General features: G+C 38.5%; 2 protein-coding genes across 6 annotated transcripts in view; one reads left to right on the top strand and one right to left on the bottom strand.

Annotated features, from left to right (window-relative positions):
• The window catches only part of BDP1 (B double prime 1, subunit of RNA polymerase III transcription initiation factor IIIB), a 95,703-nt gene extending 79,267 nt beyond the window's left edge, over nucleotides 1–16,436 (bottom strand). For 3 of the 5 annotated variants that reach the window (XM_037149058.2, XM_053657268.1, XM_053657267.1), the window contains exons 1-7: nucleotides 15,999–16,436; nucleotides 11,702–11,978; nucleotides 10,178–10,287; nucleotides 8,086–8,142; nucleotides 6,378–6,506; nucleotides 2,191–2,324; nucleotides 971–1,065 (exon numbers count right to left, since the gene is read on the bottom strand). In XM_037149058.2, the coding sequence (XP_037004953.2) occupies nucleotides 971–1,065; nucleotides 2,191–2,324; nucleotides 6,378–6,506; nucleotides 8,086–8,142; nucleotides 10,178–10,287; nucleotides 11,702–11,978; nucleotides 15,999–16,210 (1,014 nt within the window). In that variant the 5' untranslated portion in view covers nucleotides 16,211–16,436. Of the gene's footprint in view, nucleotides 1–970; nucleotides 1,066–2,190; nucleotides 2,325–6,377; nucleotides 6,507–8,085; nucleotides 8,143–10,177; nucleotides 10,288–11,701; nucleotides 11,979–15,998 lie in introns of those variants that run through there. The other 2 variants (XM_053657269.1, XM_053657270.1) reach the window with 2 other exon arrangements.
• Nucleotides 16,437–19,353: 2,917 nt separating this feature from the next.
• On the top strand, nucleotides 19,354–23,759 carry LOC119052082 (small EDRK-rich factor 1). The gene is made up of 3 exons (XM_053657176.1): nucleotides 19,354–19,469; nucleotides 20,270–20,378; nucleotides 23,393–23,759. The coding sequence occupies exons 1-3, from the start codon at nucleotides 19,463–19,465 to the stop codon at nucleotides 23,463–23,465; spliced, it is 189 nt and encodes a 62-aa protein (XP_053513151.1). The 5' UTR covers nucleotides 19,354–19,462; the 3' UTR covers nucleotides 23,466–23,759.

Genomic DNA, 23,759 nt, shown 5'->3' with positions numbered 1-23,759 from the left:
TCAGATAATGATAACTATGTAATTCTGCATGCTTCTCTTCATGCCTTCACAGGAAATACATTTTGTGAACAAAAAGCTACAATTAACCCAAATATTCTAGTACATTTATCCTTTCTCTTCATTATCTAATTCTTCTTTTATCTTAGTTTCAATGGCTTTAGTGGTACTCCCTCAAAGACATTTTAGAAGTGGACAAGATATAAATTTTAAAATACTAGGGAAGGTTTAAAAAATGTTATTCATTTATTAAAAATTGTATATTTATTCTCACATGTTTAAACTTCAGTCACCTTCAAAATATTCTCCGTTTAATGCAATACACCTATAGGGATGGTTTTTCCACTGCTCAAAACAGTTCCTGAACTCGTCAGTTTTGATGCCTTTTAGTGCTCCTGCCACTGTTCATTGCTCCTCTTCCACATCAGCAAAATGTTTCCCTTTGAGGGCTTTTTTCATCCAGAGAACAAAAAAAAGTATTTCAGGGCAAGACCGGGTGAACGAGGATAGGGTACCAGGGTCATGCCATTTTTGGTCAAAAACCGCTGAACACTCAGCACAGTGTGGGCAGGTGTGCTCATAAATCACGCATTATGAAATGGGCAAACGCAATAAAAGAGTCTTCAAAAAATTTACTGAAGCCAAACACAGCCTCTCACAATGCCAGCTAGCACACTGGTACAGATGGGTTCCTAGAACACTCACCCAGCAGAGAAGACTGTACTACAAGGTGCCCACCCTCTACAAAATAATTCTGGGGTTTTTCTGGGGTCACCCCTCTCGTGATACTAAAGTTAAGGAAATTATATTCATATGGAATTGAGAAATATTACTTTTTGAGCTGCAAAAAGAAACAGGTTTACCAAAAACATAATAATAAAAATGGATGGACTGAGATTTAAATCAAAGGTTAAGAAAATGTTAGTAATTTTTAGTCTCTTTCCAATCCAGAAATGTAATGGGTTTACTTTACCTTAATTTCTATCCTTGCTCTGTGAGGAAAAAGCTGTCCAATCATAGAAAAGTCAGTTCCTACCATGCTGATGGCTAAAAAGAACATATCTGTTTCTGTAAAAATAAAAGATTTAAACAGAGCCAAATTTATTTTTCTTAATATTTCAGAGGAAAACAATCTTACCTAAGTATATAGTTTGAATTACAGTAAGTTTGACAATACGCAGTAGTTTATTACAGTCCAGTAAACCTTTAGGCATAAAAATGTCATAATTCAATTATGTTGTAAAGAACCTCATGGATCTAAAAACATCTTTTTTAAGCCCTAGTCAGGTGGCTCCAGTAGTTAGGGCATCATCCCCATATGCCAAGGTTGCAGGTTTAAAATCCCCAGTCAGGACACATACAAGTATTAAACAATGAACACATATAAGTTAAACAAAAAAAATCAATGTTTCTCTTTCTCTCTTAAATCAATACATTTAAAAATTTTTTTAAACATCTTTAAACTTTCATACAAAAACATGGTATAAGAAATTTGCATGCTTATACCAAAGCAGCTGGAATTTTTTTAAAAAAGGCATTCTACCTGTCTGGTCTCAAAGTCAGCCAATACAGTATTACCATTACATAAGCGAACAAGATGTACTTAGTAGTATGTGAGAGAAAGTAGCTAGAAACATACATAAGAAACTGTAGACAGAAGCAACCTCAAAGAACAGGACTGAAGAAGTCAGAGAGGGGAAATATACAATCTTTTCTCTCTATATTATTCTGTTGTGTTTGAACTTTTTCCCCAAAGCAGACTGTATTATTTCTACAATAAAAATAAGCAAGTGTGTGCAATAGGTATTATATACTTTTTTAACAGCGTAGTTTTTAGTTGTAAAAATTTTATTATGCAATACTGAGGTAAAACATTATTGTAAGCACTAGAAATAGTGTTAATTCTCCACTAAAACATTTTTGTTGTTCAGTGATTTGACACAGAGAAACATTCCACCCAAAATGACTGATCATAATGCTAATTCCTAAAAATCTTTCTAAGTCAGAGTCGCAGTTTCACAAGGAATGGGGGAGAGCAAAGGGGAAGTGTCAATAAAATTAGCTTGAGAGAAACAACATGGTAGTTTCCATTTTATTTACTTATGGGAGATGCGGTTTAATTCAGAACCAGAGAAAATAATTCACTTCACTTCAAATAAATGACCTACACAGTTTAAAATGAAAATTAGTTACCTTTATTTGACCATGGTTTAGAGTAATAGTTTTTCCTGAAGCTGGAGTATGTAGTTGTAGAACCACGCTCAAATATGGGGTCATTTTCCTCAACAACGCAAGGACCTTTTGTCCTTAAAACTTCTACGGTCAAACTGAAAGAAACACATTTTTAAATAGATCTACTTAAAATACTAAAAATAAGTAAACGATACTTGTGTAGTGACATTTTAAAATTTAACATGGCAGAGTCACATCAAAAGTACAATATATATTTAAGGTGTACACATTTTCTAAGAATCTAATTTTCACTTAAAATGTGATTTCCAGGGGCCCTAGCCAGGTAACTCCGTTGGTTAGAGCATCAAACTGATACACCAGGGTTGTGGGTTCAATCCCCATCGAGTATGGACAAGTCCAATAAATGCATAAGTGGAACAACAAACCAATGTCTCTCTCTCTCTATCCTCTCTCCAAAATCAATATATAAAAAAATAAAATGTGATTGCCAGGGAGTAAAAATAAATGCCAGCTTTTAAAAAAGATTTTATTTATTTTTCAAGAGAAAGGAAGGGAAGAAGAAAGAGATGGAAAGAGGAATTCTGACCAAGATGGAGGCATAGGTAGATTACACTTTGCCTCCTCACACAACCAAAACAAGGACAACAACAAATTTAAAAACAAAAAATAACCAGAACTGAGAAAAAAATCAAACTGCATGGAAGTCTGACAAAGAGTTAAAGAAGAAACATTCATTCGGTAGGAGGGACAGTGACAGGCAGCCAGGGTGAAGAGAACACAGGCAAGGTGGTGGCTGGTGGACAAGGAGGTCCACATTTGCATGCGGAGAAAGAAACCAGGAGGAACAACTGGGGAGCAAGACAGACCACGCAACCCAGGGTTCCAGCCCAGGAAAAGAAAGCCTCAAAACAGCTAACTGTAAAAACCTGTGGGGGGTTGAGGCGGTGGGAGAAATTCCCAGCCTCACAGAAGAGTTCATTGGAGAGACCCACAGGGTCCTAGAAAATACACAAAACCACCCACCTGGGAAACAGCACCAGAAGGGCCCGATTTGCTTGTGGAAAGCACAGGAAGTGAGTGAAAGTTGGCAAGAGCCAAGTAAGCAGCACTGTTCCCTCTCGGACCCCACCCCCATACATAGCACCACAACACAGTGAAGTAGTTTGCCCCACCCTGGCAACTATATCTAAGACTCTACCCTTTACTATGTAACAGGTGCACCAAGAGAAAAAAATGTGGCCCAAATGAAACAACAAATCAAAGCTTCAAAAATAGAACCTAAGCAACGAAGAGATAACCAACCTATCAGATGCACAGTTCAAAACACTGGTAATCAGATGCTCACAGAATTGGCTGAGTATGGTTACAAAATAGAGGAAAAGGTGAAAGCTATAAAAAGTGAAATAAAGGAAAATGTACAGACAACCAAGAGTGACAGGAAGGAAATCAGGACTCAAATCAATGGCTGGGATCAGAAGGAAGAAATAAACAGTCAACCAGAACAGAGTGAAGAAACAAGAATTCAAAATAATAAGGAGAGGCTTAGGAACCTCCAGGACAACTTTAAATGTTCCAACATCCAAATCATAGGGGTACCAGACGAAGAGGGAGACAATGAAACTAAAAACTTATTTGAAAAAATTATGAAGAATTTCCCAATCTGGCAAACAATATAGACCTCCAGGAGGTCCAGGAAGCTCAGAGAGTCCCGAAGAAGTTGGACCCAAGGGACCACACACCAAGACACATCATAATTCCATTACCCAAGATTAACAAGGAGGAGAGAATCTTAAAAGCAACAACAGGAGACAGTTACTGTATTTTTAGGACTATACGATATACCGAACCATAAGACGCACCTAAGGAGGAAAACGGGAAAAAATTTTGAAGCAAGAAATGTGATAAAACATTGACTAACCTGTGACCCCGGCTCCACTGCCACGCCCCAACATACAGCAAGCCAGGTAAGCTACATTCAGACTATAAGATGCACCCTCTTTTCCTTTCAAATTGTGAGGGAGTGCATCTTACAGTCCAAAAAATAGGGTACCTACAAAGGAGTTCCCATAAGACTATCAGATGATTTCTCAAAGAAAACCCTGCAGGCAAGAAGGGACTGGAAAGAGGTACTGGCAGTCATGAAAGGCAAGGGCCTACATCCAAGATTATTCTCTCCAGCAAAGCTATCACTTAGAATGGGAAGTCAGATAAAGGGCTTCCTGGATAAGGTCAAGTTAAAGGAGTTCATCATCACCAAGCCATTATTATATGAAATGTTAAAGAGACTTATCTAAGAAGAAGAAGTTCGAAAACTATGAACAGTAAAATGACAACAAACTGACAACTCTCAATAACTGAACCTAAAAAACAAAAATAAAAACTAAGCAATTAGAACAGGAAAGAAGGAAGAAGTATAAAGGACGCAGGGACAATAACTAAGGGGGTTACACGTGTAAGTGGGAGGGAGGTGGGGTGCATGGGGAAGGGGTGGGCTGGGATGGGAGAAATAAACAGAAAACTGTACTTGAAAAATAACTAAATAAAAATTTTAAAAGAAAAGAACAGGAAAGAATCACAGAAATGGAGATCACATGGAGGGTTATCGGTGGGGAAGGGGAAAGGGGAGAATGGGGGAAAAGGTACAGAAAATAAGAAGCATAATTGGTGCATACAAAATAGGGAGAAGTTAAGAACATTATAGGAAATGTTGAAGCCAAAGAATTTGTATGTGCAACCCATGGACATGAACTAAGGGGGGAGGAGAATGCTGGTGGGAGGTGCGTGCAAAGTGAAGGAGAATAAAGGGGAGAAAAAATGGTACAACTATAATAGCATAATTAATAAAATATATTTTTTAAAAAGAGAGAGGGAGAGAAACATCAATGTGTGGTTGCCTCTCACACACCCCCTACTGGGGACTTGACCTGCAACCTAGGCATGTGCCCTGACTGGGAATCAAACCAGCAATGCTTTGGTTCACAGGCTAGCACTCAATCTACTGAGCCACACCAGTCAGAGCTTTTTTAAAATCCTTAAAAGCAATATAAAATTTAGAAAATATCTTTGGGCCACCTAAAAAATTACCTGTTATATTGACTTCTGCATGTCTCCTATATTTAATACATATTATCTTATCATGCTAGACTTAACAAAGGATATTGAGAAAAGTAAGTATTTTATACTCATGTTTTATATTCCTGCACACAAAGCAGTTAAATATGCTTTTAATTACTTACTTAATGACTGTAAAATCATCATCACATAAATAATCGAAAAAACATGTAAACACAATTATTATTAAGAGTATTACATTTATGTTAAATTATCTTAGAATTTATAGGCTATAAAAGATTTTTTACTAATTAAACTGTCAGAAGACTTTCTATCCATCTTTATTTACTTACTAAAAGTCATTTATTTACTTTTTAAAAAAATATACTTTGGAAAAACAAGTAAATTCCACAATGCCAAATATGAGAAATTCAATGTTATAACTGAGAAATTATACCAAACGAATTAAACCTCATCATAACAAAAACAGAAAATATGTTAAACCTGTATTTCATTGCTTTTTCATTATTACCATCATATACCAGAATATGGTATTACTTAATAATATGAAAACTTGAATATTGACTTCAAGACTGAATCAATCTTTGAAATCTTTCTCAGAGGAGGACAGCATGGGATTAGGTCAGGAGCTAATCCCAACTACCCACAAACTAGGTAAAACAATGGTGGTAGGTTAATGGATCACAGGGCAGCAGTACCATCTTCTCATACAAATACAAATTATGAAAATTATAATTTGTATTATAAAAACTGCTAAAAATTATAGCCCAGGCCAGGCAGCTGTCAGTTAGGTCATCATCCCTATACACCAAGGTTGAGGGTTTGATCCCTGGTCAGGGCACATACAAGAATCAATCAATCAATGCATAAATAGGTGAAACAATATATTGATGTCTCCCTCCCTCTCTCTTCCCGTTCTCTCTCTCTCGAAATTCAATTTTTAAAAAGTTTAAAAAATAAAAACTGCTAAAAATTATAAATAAACTTAACACGCCTTTCTACTTATAACATCCATTATGCACATATAAATATCAAAGTCTAAGTAACAATGACAGATGGAGAAACCCAATCTCTTCTGTTACAAAACCACAATCTCTCTCTTTTTTGTAACTTACCTTTCTTCATCTAAAATTATAGAACCATCTTCCGCTACTTTTACTCGGGGAACCAGCAATGGCCCATCATCCATCTCTTCTTCTAGTTCTTCATTATCTTCATCATCAGGAGTACTCTTATCTTCTTGTCTACCAAAGGTAAACACAGGTTAATTCATATATCCATGAGAAGGATTTCTGAACTTCCAAAATAAATTTTTGGAAATTCAACCTCCTAGTTATTTCCAACTTTTCCTATAACCTAACTAAAATTACTATGTATTGCCCTGGCCTAGTAGCTCAGTTGGTTAGAGCATTGTACTGATAAGCCAAGGTTGCAGGTTCAATACCCAGTTAGGGCACATGCAGGAATCAGCCAATAAATGCATAGATGGGTGAACAACAAATCAATCTCTCTCTCTCAAATCAATAAATTAAAAAAAAAATTAAATCGAAGCCTTTCTCTCCAAAACCAATAAATAAAAGAAAACACTATGTGCTGTTAAGGACATGGTTATAACATTTCCTCAAATTTTATCTGGTAGCATTTAATAAAAGCCTTACTCTCTGTGAAAATAAAGAGAAATAAATGCTCATCTTTTCTATCTCAATAATCAGAGAAAACCACCTGTGTATTGTAGAAGTAAAAAAATAACCCGTATGGTTATACAGCATTAGTTTTAAAATCATTTTATTAACTCTCAGAACAACCCTCAGGGGTATTTTGATACTCACTTGAGCCTTGGAATAAGTAACTTCCGCTCTAGATTATACAAACAGTAAGGATAGGACAAGAAGCCAAACACAGTTTCCCAAGTAACTACTCCATATCCCATACGGTCTCCATTTAATTACATTGTCTCCTTAAGGTTTTACTAAAGCAAATATACCTATAAATCTATAAAAACATAACCTTTGTAAAGCTTGAGAGTTCTACTTTAAAATAGTGTGGATTCTAAGCAAAACAGTATCATTACTCAATAAGCCTTGAAGTACCATCCAAAAAATCCCAGTGTTTTTGCTGATTTTCTGCAATCCTCCACCATGACAAGGCTACATTAACTTCCACAAAATCTCTTGGAGGGCTTTCTTTGTAGCAAATTAGCATGCCAATGCAATGTGAAAAGCAACAGGGGGCTTGTACAAAAAAGACTCACTAGTGGCATGACAACTACACCTATTCAGGACAGTACACACCGACTGCTAAAAGAAAACAAAGAGGAAAGGAAAAGGGAAAGGAAAGGAAAAATTTTATACACACACACACACACACACACACACACACACACACACACGTTTGCGTGAATAAATGTAGGCTGGAATTGGAATGATACATTTAAAAAATGGTAACATTCTCCCTCCAGGAACAGGAACTAGATGTCAGAAAAACAGAAATGGAAGACTTTTCTCAGCATACTTTTATTCCTTTTGAATTCTGTAGCATGTGAATATATTATTATTCTAAAGCAAAACAAAACCCCTTTTAATTTTAAAAGCTTTAATTTAAGATCATAACAATGGCCATTTATATGTGTAATACACGAATAGTATGGGGCTCTCTTATTTATTAACATCAGGCAGTAACTTTATTCTTGTTAGAAATTCTGCTGAAAAATTCCTATTACCTATCGCATATAATTTGACTATAACAGGAATTATCATTCAATATCATTTCTTAATGTGTCCATACCAGAATATATTCAAAAAAAGAACAAAATGAGATGCTTACTCTCTTATCTGGACTTGTGTCAATTTTTCAGTTTTCTTTTCTTGCTCCAGTGAATACCTATTTAACACAAATAACAGAACATTTCTTAATAAATAATTAATTTACATCTTGTCAATTCTATCTATAGGCAAGAAGTAAATTACTTTAACTTGCAATTTTTAATGATATACCATAAAACTACTACTACTAACAGTGTGCCCCAACAGTCATGTTTTCAAATACTTTTGTCAACAAGTATAAATAATTTATTAGGGCCTAAGCAGCGAACTCTCTTACCCTCTAATTCCTTAGTGAAGAAAAGCCCCCAGTCCCAAAGCAGGAAGCAAACTAGTAGCTTGTCAAACAACTGAAAACTCAGGTTTCTGGCCCTGCCTTCAACTAGACCAGTGATTTTCAACCTTTTTCACCTCATGGCACACATAAACTAATACTAAAATTCTCTGGCACACCGAAAAATATATTTTTTGCCAATCTTACCAAATAAATAGGTATAATTTGATTCATTCATACCAGACAGGTATTGTTGTGTTGGTTGTTGTAATTTTTTATTTGACAATCCTAAGTGAAAAGAGGTCAGTGCCCCTGACTAAACAGTCAGGCATTTTACATTTTAGAAATTATTGTGCCCTGGCTGGTGTGGCTCAGTGGACTGAGCTCCAGCCTGCAAACGAACAGGTCACCAGTTCAGTTCGCAGTCAGGGCACATGCCTGGGTTGCAGACCAGGTCCCCAGTAAGGAGCATGCAAGAGGCAACACACATCAATGTTTCTCTCTCTCTTTCTCTCTCCTTTCCCCTCTCCAAAAATAAATAAATAAAATATTTAAAAAAATAAAAATTATTGTGACACACTAGTTAAAAATCACTGAACTAGGCCAACACCTAGGGAATCTGAAAAAGGCTATACTGAAGTTATGCCACTACTCCTACAGCCATCAACAACACAACAATGAGATTTATCACAAACCTTTTGCCTCCCTAGACTAACTCTGATTAAAGAAGCGTTGTTCTTGGAGGATTTGTTAATCAAATGCTACCCCATTTAATTAAGAAATAGGGCATAAAAATTAGACCACAACTTTTGATAAGGTCATAGTATATAAGAAATAGAAACTGCAATCATAATTACAGAAAAGTTGTTTAGTTTTACTACATCTTAATATTACAAAGGAAACTTACTGTTTTTTTTTTAATTTTTTAAATTTATTTTTAGAGAGAAAGGAAGGGAAGGAGAAAGAGAGGAAGAGAAACCTCAATGTGTGGTTGCCTCTCACATGGTCCCCAATAGGGGGACCTGGCCTACAACCCAGACATGTGCCCTGACTAGGAATAGAACCAGCGACCTTTGGTTCACAGCCCATGTTCAATCCACTGAGCTACACGAGCCAGGGCTAATTTTTTAAATTTTTATTTTAGAGAGAGGGGAAGGAGACAGAGAGGGAGAGAAACACTGATGTGAGAGAAACATCCATCAGTCGCCTTCCAAATGTGCCCCATCCAGGGACTGAACTTGTACCCTAGGCATATGCCCTGACCATGAGTAGTAACTGGCAACCTTTTGGTTTTCGAAACAATGCCCAACCAACTGAGCCATACCAGCTGGGGCAGAAACTTATTTTTAATCTCAGAGGTAAATGGGATCATTTACCATGCCTAGAAAGCAGTTATCTGAAGTACAACTGATACTTGTTATAAATTCCATTTAAGAGGACATCAGAGCCCTTGCCAGGTGGTTCAGTTCATTGAAACATTGTTCCCTGAACAAAAAGGTTGCAGTTTCAATTCCTAATCAGGGTACATACCTAGGATGCAGGTTCATTCCCCCGGGTTGGGGCACACAGAGAAAACAACCTATGTTTCTCTCTCTCCCTTTCTTGCTCTCTCTCTCCCTCTCTCCTTTCCTCTCTAAAAACACATCCTCAGGTGAGGATTTTTTTTTTTAAAAAGGACATCAGATATGCTATACAAGAGATACAAATGCTATACAAAATGTTTTAGAAGCATTTTGCCAATATGCTTTTGAAAAACATAAAACTGTACAGATGATACTTAAACCACTACATGCTGAAACAGAATAAAATAAAATGTACTTACGTCATTGGATTGCTATCTGGCAGGTAATATATGAAGTCTCTCATAGTCATTTTTGAACGATCCGGTGGCCTCTGACTTTCATTTATGGCGTATTTGTTTTTCCATTGTTTCTAGAGACACATACACACAAAAATCCACTTTTATTTCAGGAATATACAAGAATTTCAAGTGTCCCATATTCAAGCACACAGTCCACTATTGCATTCATGGCAAGTGCTTGAATATTACTCCTACCACAATTGTGCCTACTTTTAGGAAAAATTTTATAAACTGAACATTAAAAAGTTGTCATACAGTAAGAAATTTTAAAAACTAAAGTGACTAAAACTGAATAAAAGGCCAATGTATAAAATCATGCTTACTGATTCCTTTCAACTACAATATAATTCACTAAGAGGTTATAAATACATAGTTTTTGCTTACCATGCAGTGAGTTCTAATTCTGTGTATTATATGAAATTCTTGAAGCAAATGTTTAATCTTAGTTGCCCATAATAAATCAAATTAAGCATATTCTATAAAACAAAACATTTTAGACACTTAGATTTCAGAAGACATGAGCTCAAATGTCATGTCCTCTACTGATATCTGACATAAAGCAAGTAATTTCTCTGAGCTTGTTCCCTCCTGTGTAAAAAATTCACACAGCTGAGAGAAATGAGAAAATGAGATAATGAGTACAAAGCACCAAGCTAAGTACCTGCCTCTTAATTTAAAAAAAAAAAAGAATTCTATAATTAATAATAAGAGCTGACATTTGCTAAGCTCTTAGTATTTGCCAGACACTAATCTAAATGAGTTTTACATGATTAACACATTTAGTCTTCACAATCCTTCAAGTATCTAGGTAGATACTATCATTAGTCCTATTTTACAGATGAGAAAATACACACAGAAAAATTAATTAAATTGCCTAAAGTCACATAGTCAGTAAGGGGTGAATCTAATTTGCAAACCTTAAGTAACTAAGTCCAGTGCTTACATGCTTCACTGCTGTTGTGTGGCCCTCTCAAAAAATTAATCTTCAAGATTAAAAAGAATATGGGCACTACTATGTGCACACATAAAAATTTTTCCCATTTATAATTTTCCATATTGTCAACTTAGAAAATATTACTAATTCATTTCTGTTCAACTATACTTATCTTAAATCAAATTAATATAATTCCTGTCACTTGGACATCCTCATAAAAAATCCAATTAAAAGTTATACATATGCTTGTATGTGTAGCTCTGTGTATATTTGTGTGTGTGTGAAACTTCTATTTGTGGCCTTCACCAGAACCAAAGATATATATTTAAAAAATATATAAAAATTAGTATCATGGAAAATAGAGCTTAAGTCCATAGTGCTTCTTAATCATTCTATTAAGAAAGGAGATATTAATATGAGGGATGTTACTTGGTTTTGTTCTACCATAAAAATGTTACAGATACTTAATTTTTTCCTCCAAATGATGTTTGACTGATATAAAAAGAGAAATCTAGAAGGCAGCAGTCAAAATTCTAATTTTTCTCTCTTACCTTCTCTTTTCTTAATTCTTCTTTTAACATTTCTCTCAATTTCTGGGCTTTGTATATTCGGTATCTGTCTGAGCATGGCTGTTTCTCTTTTGTTGGAACTGAGTTTGGCTGTGGAGCTTCTTGATTGACTGTAGATAAGGGATGAGGCTCTGGTGGAACATGGACACCAGGCTTAACCAGTGTAGGAGTACTTGATATTCGCTTTCTTCTCTGTGAAACAGTAGAGGAAGATTTACTGGGCTCTTCAATATCACTCTTACCATCAGTCTTTTCATCACTGTTGAAATTCAAAAAGAAAATAAAAAGGGCTTCATGGATCTTCTTTTAATATTCTAATTTTAAAATCAATCTGGTGTCCTGGGTGGGTAGCTCAGTTGATTAGGGTGCATCCCAACATTTTAGGGTTGCAGGTTTGATCCCCAATCAGGGCACACAGAGTGAATGCATCAACAGGTGGAACAGCAAACTTGATGCCCCCCCCCTCGATCTCCCCCTCCCCTTTCAAATCAATAAAATTTAAATAAATAATCTGGTAAAAATCCAAAACAGTAAAGTTTCATTATTAAAAAAAAAAAAAAAGACTGGAGATATATATTACTTATAACAAAGGTTGAAGTAAAAATTTCATTAGTAAATCATTAGATATGTAAATTCTATGAGGACTGTTGATATTTTTCAAATTTCAAGTCCCTAAGCGCATCACAGCACATAATTTTATGCTAATGCTAGGTCCCTCAAAAAAAACCCACAAAAACTTATTTAGCCTAATCTGAATCACTAAATAACTGAGTTAATTTTTCTAAAGTTAAGCTTATAATTCACACCAACATCTTTCTAAACTGATCTAAATTATTGGCATTTTACTTTTATTACCAACCTGAGATAAGTCAAACCAAACATATACATCAAACCTCTGAAATATCTGTATTGCAGTATTTGAAAATATACATTTAGCTACACTAATCAAACAAAATTCTGTTTCAGGTAGAAATCATTTGTCTTTTGTCATACACAACTCTACTTATACAGCTATCAAACTCTTCACTCCAAAAAAATGCCCAGTCACTCCAAATTAGATATTAGATATAATTCAGATTGGACATAAGTGTTTCAGGAATGGCTTGAAAGCAAGGTAAGTCAAGAAGAGAGCCCAGCCAGTGTGGCTCAGGTGATTGGGCATCATCCTACAAAGAGAAGGGTTGCTGGTTCAATTCCACATCAGGGCACATGTGAGTTGCCAGTTTGGTATCCAGTAGAGGCATGTGTGTGGAAGGCAGCCAATCGATGTTTCTCTCACATTGATGTTTCTCTCCCTCTCCTTATCCCGCCCTTCCCCTCCCTCTAAAAATCAAAAAATAAGTATTAAAAATTTAAAAAGAGAAGAGAAGGTATAAGTCAAAAGTTAAAAGCTTTTTAATATGTTACAAAGTTAATATGCTACTTTTTTCATATGTTACAGTTATACATAAAAGTGGAAATGCCTAAATGTATAATATAACCTTCCCCAAAAGTCTCCAATTTAAATATCTCAACCATTATAATGTGATACATGCACCATATGCATCCCACCCAATTATGCTGAGTGCATAAGTTCAGAACATATGCCCCTGGGGAAAAAAGAGCCCAGAAATAAGCCCATGTCTCTATGGTCAATTAATACTTGACAAGGAGAGCATATGCATACATTGGAGTCAAAATAGCCTCTTCCACAAATGGTGTTGGGAAAACTGGACTGGTACGTGCAAAAAAAATGAAACCAGACCATCAACTTACACCATATACCAGAATAAACTCAAAATGGATAAAAGAGTTAAATGTCAGTTGTGACACCATAAACCTCCTTGGGGGAAAAAATAGGCAGGAAAATTTCAGATATCCCATGTAGCAGTATTTTTGCCAATATATCTCCTAGGACAAAGGAAATTCAGGAAAAAAAATAAATAGGACTACATCAAATTAAAAAGTTTCTGCACAGCTACAAAAAACCATCCTCAAAATGAAAAGGGAACTGACCAAATGGAAGAGCGTATTTGCCAATGGTACATTGGATAAAGCTGATCTCCAAAATATATAATAACTCATCCAACTCAACACCTGGAAGACAAACTCCAGTTAAAAAATGGGCAAAGGACATGAATGTACATTTCTCCAAGGACAAACAGAAGGTCCATAGGCATATAAAAGGATGCTTAGCATCACTTGCAACCAGAGAGATGCAAATTAAAACCACATTGAGATATCACCTCACACCAGTCAGAATGGCCATCATCGACAAATCAATAAACAGCAAGCACTGGCAAGACTGTGGAGAAAAGGAAACCCTAGTGCACTCTTGGTGGGAATGCAGACTGGCACAGCCCCTGGAGAAAACAGTGTGGAATTTCCTCAAAAAACTAAAAATGGAACTGCCTTCGGACCCAGTGATTCCACTGCTAGGAATATAACCTAAGAATGTCGAATCGCCAATTCAAAAGAACCTATGCACCCCAATGTTCATAGCAGCATTACTTACAATAGCCAAGAGCTGGAAACAGCCTAAGTGCCCATCAGTAAACGAGCTGATCAACAAACTGGGCTACATTTACACAGTGGAATACTATGCAGCAGAAAGAAAGAATTCCTACCTTTCGTGACAGCATGAATGAACTGGAAAATATCACACTAAGTGAAATAAGCCAGTCGATGAAAAGACAAATACCATATGATCTCACCTATAAGAAGATTCTAATAAACGAAATAAACTGATGAGCAAAATAGAAGTAGAGGCATGAAAACATGAAGCAGACTGACAGTGACCAGAGCGGTGGAGAACAAGGGATAATGGAGGAAAGAAGAAGGGACTAGTGAAAGAACACATGGACATGGACAACAGTGTGGGAACTGACTGGGAGCAGGTGGTGGGCTAGGCAGAAAGGGGGAAAAACTGGGACAACTGTAACAGAATAATGATTAAAATTTTTCAAAAAGAACATGTACCCTATAGATTTTTACAAATAGCAAAGACCCATAAAAAAACACATGATAAAAACACAGTATACTCCCTAAATGTTAACTCTAAAAATTAAATATTCTCTACTATAAATGTCAAGACTCTACAGACTTCTAGTAATTTATTAAATACTCAGTCATCACACATTATATGTATATGTTAACAGGATCTCTGTGAACTTTATTAATTTAACAGTGACTGGTATTTGTATTTCCATTTTGGGAAAGAACTTTGAAGCAAATTCACTTAAGAAACTTGGAAATTACTAAGTATCATTAAGCTAGCAAAATAACACCCTATTCCCAGCACCAGTTCAGGCCAACAGAGGAAGAGGAGCCAAAAAGAATAAAATTTTCACCTTCAAGCCAGAGCATAAACAGAATTTATACCATCTCACTATCATTTAAAAATAAATTGTTTTCTTTTTTGGGGTGGAGGTGGTGGTAAGTTGGTTTTTACTGGTGTCCTTTTAAACAAACAATTTATGGTTTATATCAGTTCAATTTATGGTTTATATCAGTTATCTCTAGTCTCCACGATAATTCTCAAAGCAAGTAATAGTATCATCATTCTACAAATGAGTAAATTCTGCCTAGGCAAAGTCTACTAAGTTGCTCAATTCAGTTGAAGAATCCTGAATCCAAACACGGTACATGACACATGCTTTTCCATTCAGAAAGCACGGTCACCATGTTAAAGGGGCACACCCTCAAATCAAAGCAAGTACCAGACCTTTCCACTAAGATTAATCTGCAGAGTCAAAAGAACACTAGTTTTCACTTAAAAATAAATGGGCCCTGGCAGGCTACCTCAGTTGGTCAGCGTATCATCCCGATACACTAAGGTTGATGTTGGATCTTTGTCAGGACAGATACAAGAAACCACCAACGAATGAATGGATGAGTGGAACAACAAATCGATGTAGACTCTGTTCCTCTCTCCCTCTCCCTTCTCTCTCTCTCTCTCTCTAAAAATCAATCAACAAACATTTTTTTAAATAAAAATGTTTTTAAGATGTAAAGTACCATCCCCGCAATGCACTACAGAAGACTGAAAACTACGCTACCCTAAATTCTCTAATGACTAATAAGACATTTGGGTATTATTCACTGCGAGACTGTTACCCTGGATTCCTCCCACGACCACTTTGAAGACCTGATTCTCTCCCCGATAACTTGTATCATCCGGCCTCAACTGTAAGACTTCGCACGAGAGATACATCTACGGTAAAGTTCAACTACTCGGCTTCCAGCTGACGGGCCCGGAGAGGCGGAGCAGATGAAAATGCTCCCCTCTTTAAACACTTACCTGCTCCTGGGAGCCTCTTCTTGGGGCTCCGCTCCCTCGAAATCCACCAGAGGCACATCTGTGGGTTCCGCTGGCTTTGGGTCACGGGCCGATGCAGGTTCCGGCGGCCTGGGAGCCTCTTGTCCGCGCTGGGGATTGGGGGTGATGGAAGACCTAGCGCCCACACCAGGCCTGACATTGGGCTTCACGCTAAGGCGTGCCCGGCGGAACATGGCGGAGCCACGGGGCCCGGGGAGGCGGCCCTACGGCCGCTCTTAGCCCCGAGCCCCGGCCGCTGCCCGGAGAGGGGTTTAAGAACTACGCCCTTCCCACAAAGGCACGAACCAGCCCAATGAGCAGCTACAGCAGATTCACGCCCCCGCCGCCTCCTGCTGCCTCCCGCCGCCGCCTCTTCTTCATGACCCAGCCACAGTAACAGCTAAATTTCCCCTTACACCTTGCTCCCAGCCCTGAACTAATTGCGTCATCACCAAGCGCTGCGGGATGACGTAAGACGCACAACTCCCGGAGCCATGGTAACTGTCAAACTACTGAGTGGATTACCGCTGAACTAGAAATAGAGACGCAAGACTGTGTGCTCTCCCCTCTCCAGGCGTCCTTAGGAGTTTTTGAAAAGAGAGGGGGGAGGTAGTCAACCCCTCAGTCCAATTTTTTACAGGAGAGCTGGCCGATCGCTGGTCGATTTTTTTTTTAGAGTGTTCTGTAGAGCAGGGCTTGTTCTCCAGCACATGCCCAAGCCTTAGAAATTCTAAATTGAGCGGAACATAGATTAGAAATTTAAGTGTGAAGCAACCGATAATAGTTACCTCCTAGGAAAGGAACTGGGTTTCTGAGAAAGATGTCGTGGGGGGAAGAGCATTCACTTATGTGGTGATGTAATTTTCAATGTGGATGTACTGCCTGTTCAGAAATGATTACAGTTAAAACTCTATAAATTAATGTGAGTATTCTTAATCTACTACAGAAGTAGCAGTAGGGCGACAAACAGGCATTCTGGGTAGGAGAGGAGAAAATACAACGAACAAATGAACAAAATAACTTAAGAATGCATTAAATACTCTAAAAATGTAAAGGGTAATATGACAAATTAATAAGAGACTGGCTTACTTTAGGTTGGATGGTCAGACAAGGCCTCTATGATAGAGGAAAATCGGGCAGAGAGGGGGTTAGATCTACAGAGTATGGGCCTGTTTTTGAACTTGTCATATAAATACTCTGACTTGTGGAAACAAAGTTCTCATTTTCTTCTCAGAAGGATAAAATGATTCTACAAGAACATCCTGCTACATTAACAACAAAATGTCGAAGGAATAAAATACCGAACTAATTGAAGAGATTGCTAGGTCATCCATCCAGAGGGAGAAAGAACGACAAGGGCTTTTGACAGAAGGAAGGCAAGGCTGAAATCACAGAAGAAGAGATTGCTCTAAGACTGAAAGAAAATGGAGTTCCATGAGTTCTGCGGGCTCCCTCCGGTACTCTAAGGAAGCAACCGAACCTCAAATACACTTGAAGAAGCTCAAGAGCTTTGGCCAGGCACCTCAGTTGGTTAGAGCAATGTTCTACTGGCCAAGGTTGTAGGTTAAATCCCCTGTCAAAGCACATACAAGAAGCAACAACAGATGAATACAAATCGATGTCTGCCTCTCTCTCTCTCTTTCTCTCTGCCTTCCTCCCTCCTCCCTTCTCACTCTCTCAAATCAATTAAAGAAAGAAGAAGCTCAAGAAAGTGATAAGAACAACAACAGAAAACCCTGCTGGAGTTGTCTCAAGAACCTTGGAGCCACTGCCAGGACCATATAGCTTCTAGTATATTCAGTATATTCTAGTATAGTATATTCTAGTACAGTATATTCTAGTATAAACTGAAGATACAAGATCTTTCCTCAACTGTTCCGTTCCACATAAACATCTAGGGTATCTCCACAATTCTGCAGGTAAGAAAGTCAATAGTGCCTAAGAGGAAATTTCCCATTAGTAAAAAGATGAGAACAGAGTCAGTTTAATTTTATTATTAAAGTCAAAATATTTGTTACACACCCAAATTTATGGAGTAAAGTCTTAATGGCACCACAGTAATTTTTAAATCCTCAGTTTTTACTAGCAGACACATGCAACATTTCTCATGTACATGCTGTACATGATGTGTATCCCTACAACTCAAAAACTGCATTTTCAGCTGCAAAGAAAAAGCTCAATGAGACTGTAAATTAAGGCCATATGCAGAAACAACTCTACCACTTCCCTTTCAATACCACTTCCTTCCCTCCCTTGTTCATGATGTCTTTATCTCCATAAAGAACCTGGCCAGAAAGTCCCCTGCTCAAGTTATTCCAGAAGAGATTCGCTAAGTGGAAACAGACACCTGTCCTGTAAACTGTATTGAGGAGGAGGGGTGGCAGGTAGAGAGTGATGAGCAAGGCTCTCAGAGATTAAAAGAATGACAACAACAGCCAACATATTCAGTGCTAATTGAGGGTAATTTTAGGGTATCCAGAACACTTCAACATTTCTCAGTTTGTAATGGTTAACGGAATAGATAAAGAAAATAAGTACCAACCAAATAAACATCAAGCATCTTTACATGTGTGTTTCTAGCAATGGCAGGTGCTCCACAGCTTTTACGTGGGCTCCAAGGTTATTCTGCGTTACACTAAATATGAGGTAAGACTGCATCTCCGCCATTCTCTCCCCATCACACAACCCAAGCACAAAACCATTAACTTAAAACTCCTAAAGTAGGGTCGACCGTGACAAGGGCACTGGTATAAAAAGGGAAATGAACAGAGTTTAGAGTCAGTCTTAAATTTGAAGGTTAAGTTAGTAGCTTCTAGTCTGAGTCTCAGTCTCCTCTTGAGTAAACTGAGAACAATGAAGACTGTCTACCTTGCATGGTTGGTGCGAAAATAAGGAAGGAAATTAAGTAAAGGCCAAACACTGCCTTTCGCAGTTAATCTCAATCTGCTCTGTCTCATTCATCCCCTTCAAGTCGCTGCAAAAGGATGAATGAGGAAAGCTGACGTTCTTTGTGGGCAAGTTAGATGTTACAGTATTTGTCATTTTTGTTATTTCCAAAAAAAAATGGGAGCTGGTCAAGTCTCAGTGCCAGGTAGAGGGTGGGGAAAATCCACACACGTCTATCCCTGTCTCTCAGACACAAGACCTGTTTTCGGGACTCTACCCAACTTGCAATGCAGAAGACGCCAGGCTGCAGGCAGGACCCCGCAGCTCGGGGTCGAGTCAGCCCCGCCCCGCCGCGCACGCGCACGGGCCGGCCGGTCGCTCCGGTTGATTTCTGTGCGGTCTCCAAGGGCGGGGCGGTGGACCCGGCAGAGGCGGGGTCCAGCGAAGGGCGGGCACTGGCTCAGCCTTCCGGATCCCTCCGAGAGGACGTCCGCTGAGCCAGAGAGAAGGCTGTTGCTTTTCTGAGTTGCTCCCTTCCGAGGCTCGGTCGGCTGGTCCGCATGGCCCGTGAGTGTGCCGACCAGATGGGGGAGCGGCGGGGAGCGCCCGGCTAGGAAGCCAGTGGATCACCGAGGCGCGGTTGGTGGGGAGGCGCGGGCTCGCTGATGAATCCCCTTGGGTCACACAGGGCGGGGACCCCGTCTTCACTCGGCAGAGAGAGGGACGCTAGGCTTCGGTGCAGCCTTGGAAGGGTACCTTCCAGGTACCCCTGAGGTGCTCGAGTTGACACGGTAAAGAACACCTCCCCAGAGGTGAGGTGTGTGGAGACCGCAGCCCCGGGAGGGGTCCTGGAGGGGTTTGGAGGTGGTCTGTAGCTGATACTTACAATCATAAGGCCTAATAAAAACTAAGCTCCGACTGAGCCTCCTCCCTAGTTCTTTTGTTTGGCCCTCACAGGTAACGTTTCACCAGCATCTGCATTTGCTTGCTTAACAGTTGGCTTGTTGTGGGTCAACTTGTACGAAGTGTGATCCCCGTGTATCTTTCTCCACACACACTCCGCAAAAGCCAGAACTTATTTTGGAATACTGGCCGGTATATACAGTCTATTGGAATGGAATGCCCGGTTTAAGAGCTATGGTATGTAGAGCCAGTGAACACCTTGATTGGAATGGTACTTTTAAGACCTAAAGTATGTACCTTTAAGCTTCCTCCTTGTGGTCAGACCTGGGAACACCACTCAGTGCACTAGTCTGCTGACTTACCTATTAAAAAGCAATGCACTTCAGATGCACTTAAATTAGAGCCTTATAATGGAGTTACTAATTTTGGAAACTTGGAAAGAGTATGACCGTTTCTCTTTGTAGGTGGAAATCAGCGAGAACTTGCCCGCCAGAAAAACATGAAGAAATCCCAGGAAATTAGCAAGGGAAAAAGAAAAGAGGATAGCTTGACTACCTCTCAGAGAAAACAAAGGTCAGTGATTACTAATAGAATTCTCAAGACACTGAAGTTTTCATTGTGGAGAATGGAAAGCCTTTTTAAAAAATTTTTGGTAGAACCATGCCTAACCTGTAGAAAGGGGTTATACAGTTGAATATTTATTGTGTGCCGGGCATACTAAAACTACATGAGGTAGTTATCCCAACCCATGGATGAAGAATTTAAAGCTTTCAAGCTATTGCTTATTTTGCAGATAACCTCATGTAACTCCACCACAACCATAAGAATTTCGTTTGGCACAGCAAATGAACATCTTCCATATGTCCACTGTTAGGTGCCAGGAATGCAATATTTTTATTGTTATTCTATTACACTTGCCCCAGTTTTTTCCCCCTTTGCCCTCCCCTGCCCAGCCCACACCCCACTCCCACTGTCAATCCCCACAGTGTTGGCCATATCCATGTTCTTTGACTAGTCCCTTCCCCTTTCCACCATTATTCCCCTCCCTACTCCCCTCTGATCACTGGAACACTTTCAAAGCAGGCATTCTGTCCAAACTAGTGTAGGTGTCTCAATTATAGTAATAACTGTTTGGAAGGAGACAAAGAAAGTAAATATATGTAGCTATATTGACGTTGGAAGAACCATTGGGTTGGTATATGACTGTGTATGACAAATTATACAAAACTGCTTGCTATAGGAATACTGTGAGACTGAGCTTAAGTGGAAAAAATGTATTCATGTTTCTAAAACAGTTAATCAAAGTTGAGTGTTATTCTAAAGTCAAATGTTGTTATCCATGTGGAAATTGGAGGTCAGGTGAATAATTGACTACACATGTACACATGCTTTAGCGTGGCTTCTCTGTGGTCTTGAAGCCTGGCTGCACATTAGAACCACCCGGGAAACTGAAGTCTGCTCAGTCTATTGTGCCCTACACCCAGTCCTGATTTACCGGATAATTAGTCTGAGGTCAGGCATTAAAAGGTACTACTCTAGCTCTGGCCGGTGTGGCTCAGTTGGTTATAGCATCATTCTGTACACTGAGAGATCTCGGGTTCAATTCCCAGTCAAGATACACACCTAAGTTGTGAGGTCAGTCCGGTTGGGGCATGTGCCAAAGGAAGCTGATGGATGCTTCTCTCTTGCATCGATATTTCTCTCTCTCCCTTTCTCTCTCTCTAGGGTCAGTGGATATGTCCTCAGGTGAGAATTTTAAAAAATAAAATATAAAAAGTGTTCTAGCCCCCCAAAAAAGTGTTCTAGCCCTGGCTGGTGTAGCTCAGTGGATTGAGTGTGGGCCTGCGAACCTCATGATGTCGGTTCGATTCCCAGTCAGGGCACATGCCTGGGTTGCAGGCCAGTTCCCAGCAGGGGACTCACGAAAGGCAACCATACATTGATATTTCTCTCCTTCTCTCCTTCCCTTCCTCTCTAAAGATAAATAAATAAAATCTTTAAAAAATAAAAAGTGTTCTAGATAAATGTTATTATACCTTAGTTAAACCTAATTTCAAAAAAACTTCCCAGGCGATTCTGATGTACAGCTGGAGTTAAGAATCATTGTTTAATGAGATTGAAGCCTTTAAATGTCATTCGTGCTTTCTTCTATGACATTTATTAAAATAAGTTTTGCCTTGCAGTTGTATTTACTCACATTAAAAGTGAAAGTGGTACAAATCAGTGACACTGAATTAGTATTTTTATTGGAGAGTCTAGTCTAGCTTGGCTCAGTAATAGCCACTGTTTAATGGATTCCCATGTCTTACAAAGCTCTGTGCCGGGTGTTCTATACATAGTATCTCTAATCATCGCAGCCCTGAAAAGTGATATTGGGCTCAGTGCACAGAACGGGCAACTGAGACTCTGAATTCGTAACAATACTAAGTTCATACAGAAAACACAGCAAAGCTTGGATTCAAACAGAAAACTCACTATTCTCTCTGACACCACATTTCTTTGTAGCTGTCTTGTTTTTCTTGTCTTCTCATTCCTTGTTTTTGCTATTGGCTTTGCAGAAGTGTCTTATGCCAAGAACAGAACTACTTATCCTGAACCAAAATATAATACTTAATCTATGAAATAACGAGATAGAAAAGAGCCTGGACTTTGGGATTGGACAAAGCTTGGTTTTTATGTGATTTGGGACAAATCATTTAGCTCTAAAGCCTTTAATTTTTTCCTTTTTAAACAAACATTGTATCTGAAATGTTAATCAAGAGCCAATAAAGTACCCAGATAGTCTGGCTGTAGGTCACACTTAATATGGCAGTGGAGTTCAGCCAGACACTCAAAGGGTTAAGAAAATGCCCTGAATGCCCTACTTTTCTTTAGTGTAATCCATTTTTAATCACTAGCTATTGAGCTTTCGGCTTAAAAGAAACTGAATTACTTCATAACATCTATGTTCTTATCCTAGGTACCAGTTAGTATATCCAGGAGACTTCCTCTTTTTCTTTTTTTTAATTGATTTTAGAGACAGGGAGGGAGAGAAACACCAATTTGTTGTTCCACTTACTTATGCATTCATTGGTTGCTTCTTGCATGTGCCCTGACCAGGGTTCAAACTCACAACCTTGACAGCAGGATGACACTTCAACTGAGCTACCCGGCCAGGGCTCTAGGAGACTTCTTAAATGCCCCCTTTTTCCCCAGGAAAAAGAATGAATTAATTTCATTGACAACAAAGAATAATTACTATTATTTCTATATGTAGCTCTTAACTAATGTCAGATGCTTTTATATATATTCATAGCTATTCCTCTGAACAATCCCGATCGATATGTATTGCTCTAATTTTGAAAGGCTTTGAGATTATTTGCCCAAGCTCATGATAGTAGAGATGGTGTTTAAAATAAGATCTGACTTCCAAGCCTTTCCATTCTTTGCCTTCTCATTCTGTCTCCACCCATGAAAATGGAAAGACACGAATGTTTACATCTTCTTTTAAGTTGTCTTGTAATATTCTGAATAGGTTATATATAGAAAACAAGGGAGAACATAGTCAGCTTTTCTGTGACAACTTACAGCCTTTTCTCCTGTTATAGGGACTCTGAGATCATGCAACAAAAGCAGAAAGCAGCTAATGAGAAGAAGTCGATGCAGACAAGAGAAAAATGAGGACCGACAATTTGGAAAACCTGGGTGCTATTGCCAACTAGGTGTATCATAAGCTCTATGATCAGGATTTTGTAGAGTGAACAATCATTACATGTGTTATAACATATCCTTATAGAAACTATTTTAAACTCTACCTTTCAGCCTGACTTAGCGTGACATTTCAGAACCATTCTTCAAAGAATAAAATACTGGTCATGCTAGGGGGAGGGGGCTATGAGGGGACTACATGGTAATGGGAAAAAATACAATAAAGATTAAATCAAAATAAAATCAAACACTACCATGCATGTGATA

Source organism: Artibeus jamaicensis, unplaced genomic scaffold (genome assembly GCF_021234435.1).
Source record: "Artibeus jamaicensis isolate MK-2021 breed Jamaican fruit bat unplaced genomic scaffold, CSHL_Jam_final scaffold_369, whole genome shotgun sequence".
NCBI classification, from domain to species: domain Eukaryota; kingdom Metazoa; phylum Chordata; class Mammalia; order Chiroptera; family Phyllostomidae; genus Artibeus; species Artibeus jamaicensis.
The sequence above is the reverse complement of the archived record's forward strand: the minus strand, read 5'-3'. Positions and strand labels throughout refer to the sequence as shown.